The sequence below is a fragment of the Anabas testudineus genome, chromosome 16 (genome assembly GCF_900324465.2).
Source record: "Anabas testudineus chromosome 16, fAnaTes1.2, whole genome shotgun sequence".
Lineage (NCBI taxonomy): Eukaryota > Metazoa > Chordata > Actinopteri > Anabantiformes > Anabantidae > Anabas > Anabas testudineus.
Window position 1 is genome coordinate 654,410 of NC_046625.1, and position 13,821 is coordinate 668,230.

General features: G+C 43.8%; 1 protein-coding gene and 1 long non-coding RNA gene across 23 annotated transcripts in view; one reads left to right on the plus strand and one right to left on the minus strand.

The window, feature by feature from the left end:
- The window catches only part of adam15 (ADAM metallopeptidase domain 15), a 30,388-nt gene that overhangs the window by 6,267 nt on the left and 10,300 nt on the right, over window positions 1-13,821 (plus strand). For all 10 annotated transcript variants that reach the window (XR_003299584.1, XR_003299585.1, XM_026371532.1 and 7 more), the window contains 8 exons: window positions 9,522-9,598; window positions 10,383-10,461; window positions 10,556-10,632; window positions 11,567-11,816; window positions 12,066-12,131; window positions 12,321-12,392; window positions 12,956-13,125; window positions 13,206-13,290. Coding sequence is in view for 8 of the 10 variants with exons in the window: in XM_026371532.1 (XP_026227317.1) it covers window positions 9,522-9,598; window positions 10,383-10,461; window positions 10,556-10,632; window positions 11,567-11,816; window positions 12,066-12,131; window positions 12,321-12,392; window positions 12,956-13,125; window positions 13,206-13,290 (876 nt within the window). In the remaining 2 variants the exon portion in view is untranslated. The remainder of the gene's footprint in view (window positions 1-9,521; window positions 9,599-10,382; window positions 10,462-10,555; window positions 10,633-11,566; window positions 11,817-12,065; window positions 12,132-12,320; window positions 12,393-12,955; window positions 13,126-13,205; window positions 13,291-13,821) is intronic.
- Window positions 1,037-2,377, minus strand: LOC113169847. Of its 13 annotated transcripts, none has more exons than XR_003299597.1 (4): window positions 2,156-2,377; window positions 1,607-2,011; window positions 1,457-1,549; window positions 1,037-1,270 (listed from the first exon to the last, which is right to left on the minus strand). It is a non-coding gene; the product is annotated as an uncharacterized LOC113169847 (long non-coding RNA). The 13 variants fall into 13 exon arrangements; XR_003299591.1 differs by having other exon boundaries at window positions 1,607-2,047; window positions 2,141-2,377; XR_003299595.1 differs by having other exon boundaries at window positions 2,105-2,377.

Sequence of the window (13,821 nt, forward strand, 5' to 3'; positions counted from 1 at the left end):
ATCATCGAAGAATCTAGAATAATCTATATTATAATAGAGATATTATTAATAATCTATTATATATAGAAGATATCTATAAATATCTATATCAATAGAAGATATTTATAATAATCTATATTATTCATGAAGATATTTATAATAATCTCTAATATGATAGAAGATATCTATAAATATCTATATTAAAATAGAAGATATCTATAATAATCTATATTATGATAGAAGATATTTATAATAATCTATATTATGATAGAAGATATTTATAATAATCTATATTATGATAGAAGATATCTATAAATATCTATATTAAAATAGAAGATATCTATAATATCATATTATATAGAAGATATTTATTAATAATCTATATTATAATAGAAGATATCTATAAATATCTATATTATAACAGAAGATATCTATAATTATCTATATTATAACAGAAGATATCTATAATAATCTATATTATAATAGAAGATATCTATAATTATCTATATTATAACAGAAGATATCTATAATAATCTATATTATAATAGAAGATATCTATAATTATCTATATTATAACAGAAGATATCTATAATAATCTATATTATAATAGAAGATATCTATAATTATCTATATTATAACAGAAGATACTGTATCTATAATAATCTATATTATAATAGAAGATATTTATAATAATCTATATTATAATAGAAGATATTTATAATAATCTATAATATAATAGAAGATATTTATAATAATCTATATTAAAATTGAAGATATCTATAAATATCTATATTATAATAGAAGATATCTATAAATATCTATATCACAATAGAAGATATTTATAATAATCTATATTATAATAGAACATATTTATAATAATCTATATTATAATAGAAGATATTTATAATTATCTATATTATAATAGAAGATATCTATAATTATCTATATTATAACAGAAGATACTGTATCTATAATAATCTATATTATAATAGAAGATATCTATAATTATCTATATTATAACAGAAGATATATATAATTATCTATATTATAGGCGTCACTCTCCTTCACTTTCCACCTGCACACACCTGCTCTGGATCAGCTGAGTAAATAAACCAGTCCAGGTTGTTTCCAGGTTTCTGTCAGTGTTTTTCCTGTGTGCTGGTTCTGGTCACCTGGGCGTTAGGTGTCCCACCTGTCTGCTTGTCAGTCCCACCTGTCTGTCTATCAGTCCCACCTGTCGGTGTCCCACCTGTCTGCTTGTCAGTCCCACCTGTCTGCTTATCAGTCTCACCTGTCTGCTTATCAGTCCCACCTGTCGGTGTCCCACCTGTCGGTGTCCCACCTGTCTGCTTGTCAGTCCCACCTATCTGTTTATCACTCTCACCTGTCGGTGTCCCACCTGTCTGCTTGTCAGTCCCACCTATCTGTTTATCACTCTCACCTGTCGGTGTCCCACCTGTCTGCTTGTCAGTCCCACCTGTCTGCTTGTCAGTCCCACCTGTCTGCTTATCAGTCTCACCTGTCGGTGTCCCACCTGTCTGTTTATCACTCTCACCTGTCGGTGTCCCACCTGTCTGTTTATCACTCTCACCTGTCGGTGTCCCACCTGTCTATTTATCAGTCCCACCTGTCTGCTTGTCAGTCCCACCTGTCTGCTTGTCAGTCCCACCTGTCTGCTTATCAGTCTCACCTGTCGGTGTCCCACCTGTCTGCTTGTCAGTCCCACCTGTCTGCTTATCAGTCTCACCTGTCGGTGTCCCACCTGTCTGCTTATCAGTCTCACCTGTCGGTGTCCCACCTGTCTGCTTGTCAGTGTCACCTGTCTATTTATCAGTCCCACCTGTCGGTGTCCCACCTGTCTGCTTGTCAGTCCCACCTGTCTGTTTATCACTCTCACCTGTCGGTGTCCCACCTGTCTGCTTGTCAGTCCCACCTGTCTGCTTGTCAGTCCCACCTGTCTGCTTATCAGTCTCACCTGTCGGTGTCCCACCTGTCTGCTTGTCAGTCCCACCTGTCTGCTTATCAGTCTCACCTGTCGGTGTCCCACCTGTCTGCTTGTCAGTCTCACCTGTCTATTTATCACTCTCACCTGTCGGTGTCCCACCTGTCTTCTTATCAGTCTCACCTGTCGGTGTCCCACCTGTCTGTTTATCACTCTCACCTGTCGGTGTCCCACCTGTCTGCTTATCACTCTCACCTGCCGGTGTCCCACCTGAAGTTTGACTTCACAAGAATTCAAATGTAACATAAACTGAACCGCAGTAAATAAAGGTTTCCTGTTAAACTCTATTAATCACCTGTGCCGCGTTTGTGTATGTGATGGGGACTGTTAGCGTGACCTCTGACCTCTGAGATCATCGGTTTCAAACAGACTAAGCTGAGCTGTGATTGGATGACGGTCTGTACCTTAGCGACTGCCGGCAGCTGTTTGGAGATCATGGTCTGGAACTGGGTGGTGCTCATGGTCGGAGCGTCGTCTGCAGATTTATGGAACTCAGTGACCAGCGTGTTGATGGCCAACTCCAGGTCTGAGTACTGAAGCACAAGACACAGGTCGGAGTCACGAGCTGCTCACTTCAACCTGTGCAGCATCTTTGAAGTTCATCACTTAGAAATAATAAAACTCCTCTAATGGGAAATAAAGAGACGGGATCCGTCTATGACATGGTGAGAATTCAAGGAGGTCTCACTCAGAATCTGTCAGTAGCTGCACTTTTCTGTCCTGTTTGTGTTTGATCAGCTGGAAACAACAGAGAAGACCCAGTTCAAAAACCACCTTTTCTTGTGACACCTGATGTGTATCTGAATGATTCTGACTGAGCATCATCGGGAAACAAGCTCCAGACTTCACCCACTCATTGTCTCTTTCTGCTCGAGGTTTTCTGCTCACCTTGTGTCTTTGGTCATTTTCAAACTGATGCCTTCGTGTGTTGTCAGTTTCTCTCTGAACTTACAGCCAAGGTCCAACTGATGGTTCTGTTCTTTACTGTGTGAATTCCTGACTGTTTTTCCTTTATTCTAATCTTTATTATTTTAAGGAGGGACTCACTGTGTCAACAGAGGATCTCTGGAGTTTGTCTCACAGCCTCTCAGCCAATCAGCATCAGCGCTGATAAGAGCTTTTATTGTTCATACTTGACTCAGTGTGAGGTGATTATGATCTCAGGTTCCAGGTAAATCATTGCAGGTGTAGGAAGGTGAGACTTTTACAAACAAGCAGTTCTCTTTTGCAAAGGCTGAAATTCAGAGAAAACTGAAGGGACCCTGGTGCGGGAGCTGCTCTCTGAGGACTGGGCGGCGGCTGCAGAGCTGCTCACACAGAATCCACCTCAGACCAGTGCAAAACCAGTTTCAGGTCTGTAACAGGACTGGTCCAGGTTTGTCTCTTGTGTTTCTGTAGTTGTTCAATCAGAACCTGTCAGATCCTCTCACCTGCACTGACCCATGTCAGAACCAGAACCTTCAGAGAGCTACAGACTCTCAAACAACTGACCTGCGGCTTTAGTTTCTGGAAAACAGGACTTTAAAACACCTGGACGTTCATCACCTGTCTCTGTTTGAATTTCAGCCACGCCCATAACGACGACGTCACACAGGTAAAACGGCTGACAAAGGTGTGACAGGTGGGGAGATGAATAAAAAACTGAGAAAATAAACCGAGACCCCCCCCCCCCCCCCTATCTGCGTCAGTTTTCCAGAGGTGAAATATTTGACTACGTCCACAGCGGTATGTCTCTGACCCAGTTTCTCTGCACCCCCCCCCCGATAGTCCGAGTCACACCCAGACAGAAGAAGCTCTTATTGTGAAAGTCCCACTTTCAGGTATTTCTGAAATCAGCTGATAAATGAAAAGTTGACTTTAATAAAACCATTTGATTTGTTGCAGTAAGTCAGTCAGTGACCTGATCCGGTCTCAGACCCGACTCTTCTGCCCCCCACGTCTGGTCCGATCCCTCCGATCAATGTGTGATCGATCACTGATCCTCTTACCTTAGTCGCCATCTGAGCCGCAGTGGTGGAAGAACAAAGTCCGAAAACACCGAGAGACACGAAGCAGAGTCCGGACGGAGAGACGGACTGAGACGGACTGAGAGAGACGGAGGAGCCGCTTCCTGCTGGGACTCAGAGAGTCCTCCCCCTGCACACACACACACACACACACACACACACACACACACACTAAACACACACACACACACACACACTAAACACACACACACTAAACACACACACTCTAAACACACACACACACACACACACACACACACACACACACACACAAAACACACACACACACTCTAAACACACACACACACACACACACACACTAAACACACACACACACTAAACACACACACTCTAAACACACACACACACACACACACACACACACACACACACACACACACACACACACACACACAGTTCAATTTCAATTTCAATTCAGTTTTATTTGAAAGGCTTCAAATCCCAACAGACGACATCTCAAGGTGTTTAAGGTTTAAGACCTTACAGTGTATAATTGAATAAAAAAAGTTATAGAGAAATCCAACAATTCCATTTAAACAAGCTTTAGGCAACAGTGGAGAGGAAAAACTCCCTTTAGAGGAAGAAACCTCCAGCAGAACCAGACTCATAGTGGGCGGCCATCTGCCTCGCCCGGTTGGGGTGAGTGGAAAGAGAAGAGAGAAAAGAACAGCAGGCAATAAAGACAACAACAAGCAGCAAGAACATTGGGCAGATGAACTGGATTCTGGAGATGTACAGCTCCAGGCCGAGGATACCTGCAGAAAAGGACAGAGAGAGGGAGACAGAGAGGAGGAAACACAACTACAGGAGAGAGAAGACACAAAGTTAATGACATGAAATGGTAGAATTTGAATGGATAGAGGAGAAAGGAGAGAGGAGAGGAGCTCAGTTTATCAGTAGAGGTCCCCCAGCAGACTAACCTATAGCAGCAGAATTAAGAGATGGTTCAGAGTCACCTGATCCATCTCTAACTATAAGATTTATAAAAAAGGAAAAGAAAAGAAAGGAGAGGAGCTTAACAGCTAAAGGCTCTGCCTCCCATTCCACATTTGGAAACTCTAGGAACCACAAGTAAACCTGCAGTCTGAGAACGGAGAGTTCTGCTTGGAAGATAAGGAACTATGAGGTCTTTAAGATAAGATGGAGCCTGATTATTAAGAGATTTATAAGTTAGGAGAAGAATTTTAAATTCAATTCTGGATTTAACAGGGAGCCAATGGAGAGAAGTTAACGTAGGAGAAATATGATCTCTCTTGCTAATTCCAGTCAGAACTCTGGCTGCAGCATTTTGGATTAACTGGAGGGTTTTAAGGAGTTATTGGGACAAACTATTAATAATGAATTACAATAGTCCAGTCTGGAAGTAACAAATGCATGGACTAGTTTTTCAGCATCACTTTGGGACAGGATGCTCCTAATTTTAACTTTAATGTTTCTTAGGTGAAAAAAGGCAGTTCTAGAGATTTCTTTTATGTATGAAGTGAAGGAGATATCCTGATCAAAGATAACTCCGAGGTTTCTTACAGTATTACTTGAGGCCAGAACTAAGTCATCAATGGTGAGAATGTGATTAGACATAGTGTCTCTGAGATTTTTAGGACCAAACAGTATAACCTCTGTCTTGTCTGGATTTAGGAGAAGGAAATTGGAGGTTTCATAGATAAGTATAGCTGGGTATCATCTGCATAACAATTGAAATTTATAGAGTGTTTCCTAATAATATTGCTTAAAGGGGACATATATAAAGTGAAAAGAATCAGTCCAAGCACAGATCCCTGTGGAACTCCATAGCTAACTTTGCTGTGCATGGAAGATTCATCATTAACGTGTACAAACTGAAATCTATCTGATAGATACGATTTAAACCACTCTAGTGCTGTTCCTTTGATTCCAATGACATGTTCCAGTCTGTGTAATAAAATGTTGTGATCTATAGTGTCGAATGCAGCATTAAGATCTAACATGACGAGTATAGAGAGTAGACCATTGTCTGATGCCAATAGAAGATCATTAGTGACCTTTACCAGTGCTGTTTCTGTACTATGATGTACTCTAAATCCTGACCCTGTAAATCTCTACAAGGTGATTTTGCTACGCCGGGTGTCGGACAAGGGCTGCGACCGAGCTGGCATCGGCGGTGCATTGAGTGTCAGGGGCCCGCTTGGGCTCGGGGTCTCGAAGGCGCTTGCTACTTTGTGTATCTGTCGTAGTGTTTCGCCCTGTCTTGCGGAGGCCAGAGGCGGCGGGGTGCGTCGGGGGTGAACTCCCGCACCGTACACGCCGGTGGGACGGCGTCCGCGGGAACGCCCGAGGGCGCTGGAGGGACACGGGCCGGGCGGCGCCCCGGGCCGCCGGTCGGGGAGGCGGCAGTTTTAGGCGGGCGGGGGAGAAAGAGACAGGGGCGGGGGGGGAGCGAAGGAGGAAGGCAGGACGGAAAGGAAGCCGAAGGCGCGCCGGGGGCGGAAAGCAGGGCGAAGGATGGCTGCGGGGGGGCCGGTAAAAAGGAAGCTAGCGGGGGGGGACAGGCCAGCGAGAGCCTAGGAGGAGCGGAGCAAGGGGACGCGAGGGAGGGGAGGCAGGGGAGGGGGTAACGCCAAGGGGCATAAGCACACAGGTACGAGGCCCCCACGGGACACATCACCCACACACACACACACACGCGGGACACGCGGGACCCCACACACACCCACAATAGGACACACACGACAACGACAACGCGGGACACGACCACACACCACCACCACACAACACGACACACACCAGCCGACTTGTAAACACCATCGGGGGACACACACACACACACAAGTGACATCACCACACCACAGGACCCCACAGGAACACACACCACACATCACAACACACAGGACACAACACACCGGACACACGTACACGAACACCACTACAGGACAGCACACACAACACACACAGGACACACAGGGACACACCGGGACACACACACACACACACGACACATCACGCGAAACCCCACGGGACACACACGGACACACACACACACACACAGTACACATATCGACAACAATACACACACTTACAAACCACTCTCCCAATACACACACACACAAACAACACAGCACACTACACACACACACACAACACTAAACACACTGTAAACACACACACAATAATCTCACCTGGATGAGAGATTCTCACATGGTTTCATTCAAATTACTGTAATTATCCAGGTTCATAACAAAAGCAGAATAAGAATTAGTTCAGTAGAACTTTATTTTCCTAGTTTAGTCTCCAGTCATCGGGCCGTGGCAGCGTTGTTGTTCGTGAATGTGAACATTTGATTCACTTGTTGAATAGTTTCTACTGTTTCTACTACAACATTTACTCTGCTGCTCGTTCGTTAAAAGCTTGTTGGTCACGTGTAACACGTGTGTTTGACTGTGAGGTCACCAAACTAAGAAATCCAATACCATATAATGAAAATAGATGAGTTACTATAGAAGGTAGTACTTTTACTTTGATTTTGCAGGATTTTGACTTGTGATGCAGTAGTTTGAAACTCAAAGTACCTGAATAACTGTGTCCTTTAGGCCTCGACTGTGTACATCACATTTCTGTGCCTGCGTTGGAGGTCGGTGTTTGACTCCACCTCAGATAAAGTTCTCACCAAAGACCAGAAAGCTGCACAGTCTAGTTTTCTGTGACCCAGACCCAGATTTAAAGTTCTTCAGTTCGAATCCGTTTTTCCTGAGGTTCCAGAATCAGACCCGCCCAGCTGAACTGAGCATGACTCAGCCAACAAACACACCCCCACCCCTTCTCCATCCTGCTGCACAATGATCTGACCCCACCGCAGTACAAAGTACGGGGAGGGTGGGGAAACCAAACACGCCTCGGAGGGGAATTCTGCTCGTTTTAAAGGATCACTCCACCCAAAATCAAACTGTAAACTCTGCAGGTCCAGACAGACCGCTGATCCTCAGCGTCTTTAAGCCGAGGTTTGTTCAGAGAAAGACATTTGTCTGGTTTAATAAAAAACATTCACTTCTAAACAAAAAGCTTTTCTTTCCTCGACCACATCCTTACGGCTCTATAGTGCTTCATTCATCAAAAATATCATGTTTCTATTAAACATATTCACAATTTAGTTTAGTTTCACACAGACAAATCTTTTGCGAGAGGAGTTTGCAGCTTCTGTGATTTGTGAGGAGGTTTATGGTTTTTGAACCGGTTCTGCACCGTGAACCAGCTTTTCTTTTACTCCGCTGTGTGCTGTGCTTTGTGGAACAGTTGGTCCAGTTTCACGTACAGTGTTACAGCTGAGTCCATGTCATTTGAAGACTCAGTCACTCCAGATATTTCCTGTGTAAATCCAAATCATCCAGCTATTTTCTTAACTGCCTGGAGCCAATCTCAGCTATAATTGGGCGAGAGGCGGAGTGCCCCTTGGACAGGTCGCCAGCCCATCGCAGGGCAGACACACAAAGACAAACAACCCTACACACTTATGGACAATTTAGAGTCACCAATGAACCCAACACGCAGGTGTCTGGAGGAAGCTGGAGGACCTGGAGAGAAAATCCAAACCATTCAGCAGCTGGAACAACACAGTTTTACACTGAAAGGTTTTATTTAGTGTGAGTCAGAGTGTTAACACAGACGATTCTCCCTCTCCTAGTGTGAGTAATATTGAAATCATGGAACAAAGTTAATTATCTGTCATCACTCACATGAGGCTGAAAGTCTGTGTGGGGTCGAAATATAGTTTGAGGACAAAAACATAATTCCTGTGAAATCTTATCAGTCAGTCTGAGCTGGATTACTAAATAATCCATAAACAAAATATCAGTAAGTGCAGATGATGCTGTGGTTTCAAACAGAAGAGAAGAACTCTGACACGCTGTGGTTGGACTGTTTGACTCTTTGTCCAAATACACACGAATAATAATAGTAACAATGAAAGGGGGGTGGGGGTAGAACGATAAGTCCACACAGACGCCTTCACTTCCTGCAGAGCTGAGAGGAGAAAGCAAGAAAGCGTTGGGCAGGAAGTGTCTCCTCTTCAAAGAGCAGCTCCATTAACAGGCAGGAAGTGTCAGTGATTGGACCACGGATGTCCCCCCCACCACCTCCCCGCCCCCGGACCAGACGGATGGAGATAGACCCATTTTACAGCTCCTGAACCTGAAAGCTGCTCAGGAGCTGGTTTGGTCTCAGGTTAAGGTTGTTGGATCAGGAACGACCAGTATTGATCCTGGTTTTGTTTAACGACATACAAAGATCGAGGCTCTGGTCTAAAAAAGATCATTCACAATAAAAGTCCACATTAATCATGAATTATTTTCAGCTTCTGTGTACTAAGATGACGAACTTATCGGAGACCTGAACTTTGAAGTCTTTAGCAGATTATTTTTTTTAATTAATACTAAAAATAATCGTACAGAACAGAATCTTGACTGAAATATTTGAGTCTTTGGTTCCATCTTCTGTTTGTCGGACGTGTTCAGTAAATAAAGGAAACGTGCTTCGTGCTGTTTCAGGACGGTCACCCTGACAGGCTCCAGTGTGGACTGGAGGTGGGAGGACGACTCTTCCTGCTGGACCTGGAGAAGAACCAGTAAGTCTGATTAACGGTGTGACATTAAACACAGCAAACATCTAATTTTTTACTGGCAAATTAGTTAGAAGCTGTGGAAATCCAGTTTTACAAGTTAAATATGATCAAACTGAAATACAGGAAGAATAACTACTGAGTGTTTCTCAGGCTGTAACCTGCACGGTTTCCTGTCCAGGATCTCAGATTGTAGACGATGTCGTGTCCACAGTCAGAGTTTAATCAGTGTTACAGACTCTGAGTGTTAGTGAGCAACGGTCTGTTCCTCAAAGATCAAATACAGAACCTGATCATTATTCAGCTAATTCTGCTCCTTATTCAGATATTCAACATTAAACACCAAGTACACTCATACCCATACTGGAGCAGTTTTAGGCACAGAACAACTTTTCTTCGTGATCTCCTCAAAAGCTCACCAGCATTTTGAGTCATTTTCTGCTATAAATCTTTGTGCACACCTCCCGGATGAGCTGTATTAAAAAATACCAAGCGCACATGAACATACGGCAAAGGCTGGGTCTCACGTTTTAAAAGTTTAGTAGTGAAATGAAGAAACCCTGCTGGAAACAGAATCCTTGAACAACTTTCTCTGCACCTAAGCCTAATTAAAAGAAAACAAAAAATATGTACGTACACCACATGAAAATAAAATGGTTCTTCTTCTTCACAGAGCACTTGACTTTAAAGTTCTTCTCCTTGACTTAGATATTTTGTCTTCTTCCTAACCTGTAAATCACTTTGGATAAAAGCACAAACACAAACGGTCTGATGTGTTGTCTGTGTGCAGCGACCTGTTGCCCAAACCACCAAATGTCTTCTACTACCTGCCTAACGGTACCGGAGTGTCTGTGAGAGCTGACCCTGTGGTGAGTCAGTGAACGCACCACAGCCTGTCCTCAGACTGTTTGGTTTCCAGCCATGACGAGTGTGTGTGTGTGTGTGTGTGTGTGTTGTCTGCAGACCCACTGTTTTTACCACGGCAGTGTCAGAGGATTCCCTCAGTCCAGAGTGGCTGTGAGCACCTGCTCCGGACTCCGGTAGGTTCAATTCCCTCAAACTCTTCTTGATTCTTGTCAAACATCTGTCACTTCAAATCATCGACATTTACAAAATCATTTACAGCGAATAAATAAAGACCTTTACACAAATATAAGACAAATTTTAACACTTCTAAACAAACATTCAAGCACCAGTGTAGGACACAAAGAAACGAGAGACACATTTCCTTCTGCTGAAAATGGTTTGAAGTGAAACTGAAAACTGCCTCTGTCCTTTCCGGAGTAACTTCACTCTTATATTGGTGGAGCTCCTGTTCTGTCCTCAGAAACTCACAACAGTTAAAGAAAATCAGATTCCTCTTCTGGGATGTTTAGTTTGTAAAATCAGAACAATTCACAGTTCACTGACGTGTGGACTTGACTGTTGTAATTCAGAGAAGCACATGTTCTGTGAAAGAAAACAAAGAAAGCAAAATCTGTTTAAAGCTAAGAACCTTCGATCCGGTTTGTTCAGGATTTACTGTGTTGCAGGTCTTTGTTTCTTGGCTGTACTCAGCAGAAACCATGAGTGACAACATGAGGGTTTCTCTGCAGGTTAACCTGATCCGGATCAGTGAGAGTGACCTCTGACCTCTGCAGCACAGAGCGTGGATGTTGCAGGAGGATTAGTGGATTTATTTATCAGCTCACGTGAGGAGACCAGGTCCAGTTTGTGGTTTTCAGGGTCAGATGATCAACCTGGCAGCATGTAGCTGTAGTCTGTAGACACTATACAGTATTCTAGACAGAAGTCTACCACATTAACACTGAAGCATATCTGTAGCTGTTGTTAGGTGGGTGTATGTTAACTGCCCCTTCCCAAGGTTGCTTCATGACTGCAGCTCTGAAAAAAGGCGTCAGGAGCCCGAAAATATTTCCTACATCACCGAGACCTGATCAGCTGCAGTGAAACTGACTCTGTTTCTTCCTGCAGCGGCGTCGTCGCCATCAACTCAACTCTGAGCTTTGAGCTGCAGCCGCAAGAAAAAACACACCTGCACCACGAGGAGGGTGAGAACGCGGAGGGAGGAGGGGGGAGTGGAGGCAGCGGAGGAGGAGAAGCAGTTGATGAAGGACTCCACCTGGTGTTCTCCACCAGCCCTCTGGAGGGTGACGCTGCCGGAGGCTGTGGTGTCTCTCACACTGCTGTCCCTCCAATCCACAGCTCCACACACACACACAGGGTGAGAGAAGCCTGCTGCTTTTTACCTGATAAACACACCTGTCGACATCTTCCTGTCAGGCTGCACACAGCTCAACAACCAAAATGGAGCCTGAGAGGAGAAACCCAGGGCGAACAATGCTCATTGTCATCCCAGATTTCATTTGTTGAAGAGACCAATGTTGCTAAACTTTGATTCTTGCCTAATTATTGGCATGATGTGTAGGATCTGCAGTAAAAGCAGGTGTTTGTTCATTTGGATTTTCTGCAGAGGAAAAGAGACATCCTGTCTGAGACTAAATACATCGAACTGGTGCTGGTGGCCGATCATCAGGAGGTGGGTTGATCTGAAGTTGGTTCTTCTCAGAAGAAATCACAGTAATGTTGTAAAAGGTTCAATGTTGTCTGCAGTTTTGTCTTTTGGACATAAGATGGCAATAGTTAATTTATTAACTAACTGTAAAGTTATAAATCCTGTAGTAACATGTGAGACGATGTAACTGAATGTCACATCTGCTCCTTACAGTTTCTGAATTACCAGAAAAACAATAAGACCATCATCTACCGCATGCTGGACGTGGCCAACCAGGTGGACTGGGTAAGACCTGTGACCTTGGTCTTTGTTAGAACTGGGGATGTAATGTGATGTACTGTTTTAATTCTTAGTCTTATTTGAAAGGCTTCAAATCCCAACAGACGACATCTCAAGACACTTTACAGTGTTTAAGGTTTAAGACCTTACAAATAGAACTGTATACAGAATTAGATAGAAAACCCAACAACCCCACTGAGCAGCACCAGGAGACAGTGGAGAGGAAAAACTTCCTTTAGAGGAAGAAACCTCCAGTAGAACCAAGCTCAGGTAGGGCGGCCAGCAGAACTAAGAGATGGTTCAGAGTCACCTGATCCATCTTTAACTATAAGCTTTATAAAAAAGGAAAGTTTTAAGTCTAGTCTTAAATGTAGAGAGGGTGTCTGCCTCCAGAACCTGAGCTGGAAGCTGGTTCCACAGGAGAGGGGCTTGGTAGCTAAAGGCTCTGCCTCCCATTCTACATTTGGAAACTTCCCTTTCTTCAGCTTCAGAGCTGATTTTCAAAACACAAACTGAGTTTGTCACTCCATGGCCAGTTATAAGTAGTTTTTGCACACTTTTGTGTTCAGTTTTACCGTCCTCTGAACGTGCGTGTGGCGTTGACCGGGCTGGAGATCTGGAGTGACCGTGATAAGATCCATGTGGAGAAGAGTCCGACGGACACCCTCAACAACTTCCTGGAGTGGAGGACCAGAGAGCTGCTGCCCCGGCTTCGCCACGACAACGCCCAGCTCGTCATGTAGGGCGGGAACATTCAACAGAATAAAAGCCTCATATTCTTCTGGTGATGATTATAAAAAGTCACATTCTGTTTTACAGGGGCGGCTCGTTTGACGGCACCACGGTGGGGATGGCGTCTCAGTCGTCCATGTGCTCCAGAGACAGGTCGGGTGGAGTCAACGTGGTGAGTGAGCACAGCTTCACTTTGAATTCAGGCGTCTGTATTAGAAAGCAGATTAAACTTAGTCTGTCTGGTTGTCAGCTGTCAACCTGAGGTTTACTTGTCCAGCTGTGGGAGAAAGTGAGCTCTTTATCACAAGCATCAGAGCTGTGATTGCACAAATGTTGTGGTATGTACTGTCAGGACGAGTGATCTGAAAGGCTTCTTCAGTTCCAAGACTGTGTTCACATCAGAGGTCCTAAAGCTCCAGTTTGTTTAAGTAACAACATCTTGAAATCTGTTTCCTCAGCAGCTGCTGGTTCTGATTAGTTTTTTTTTTTTTTTTTTTTTTTTTAACAGAACAAACGTCCAGCACGTGTGAAATCTCTCTCCGACTCTCTGCACCGATCCCGTCTCTGCTGTCTCTCTGCTGCATGTTACTTTACATTAATATATAATGAATGTTGACGACAGGTGACGTGCAGAGAAGTCGTCACACCTGAGACAAACCCTGTGTACCTGTGCCCCTCTGTCTTTTTATTAGATTCCCCTCAT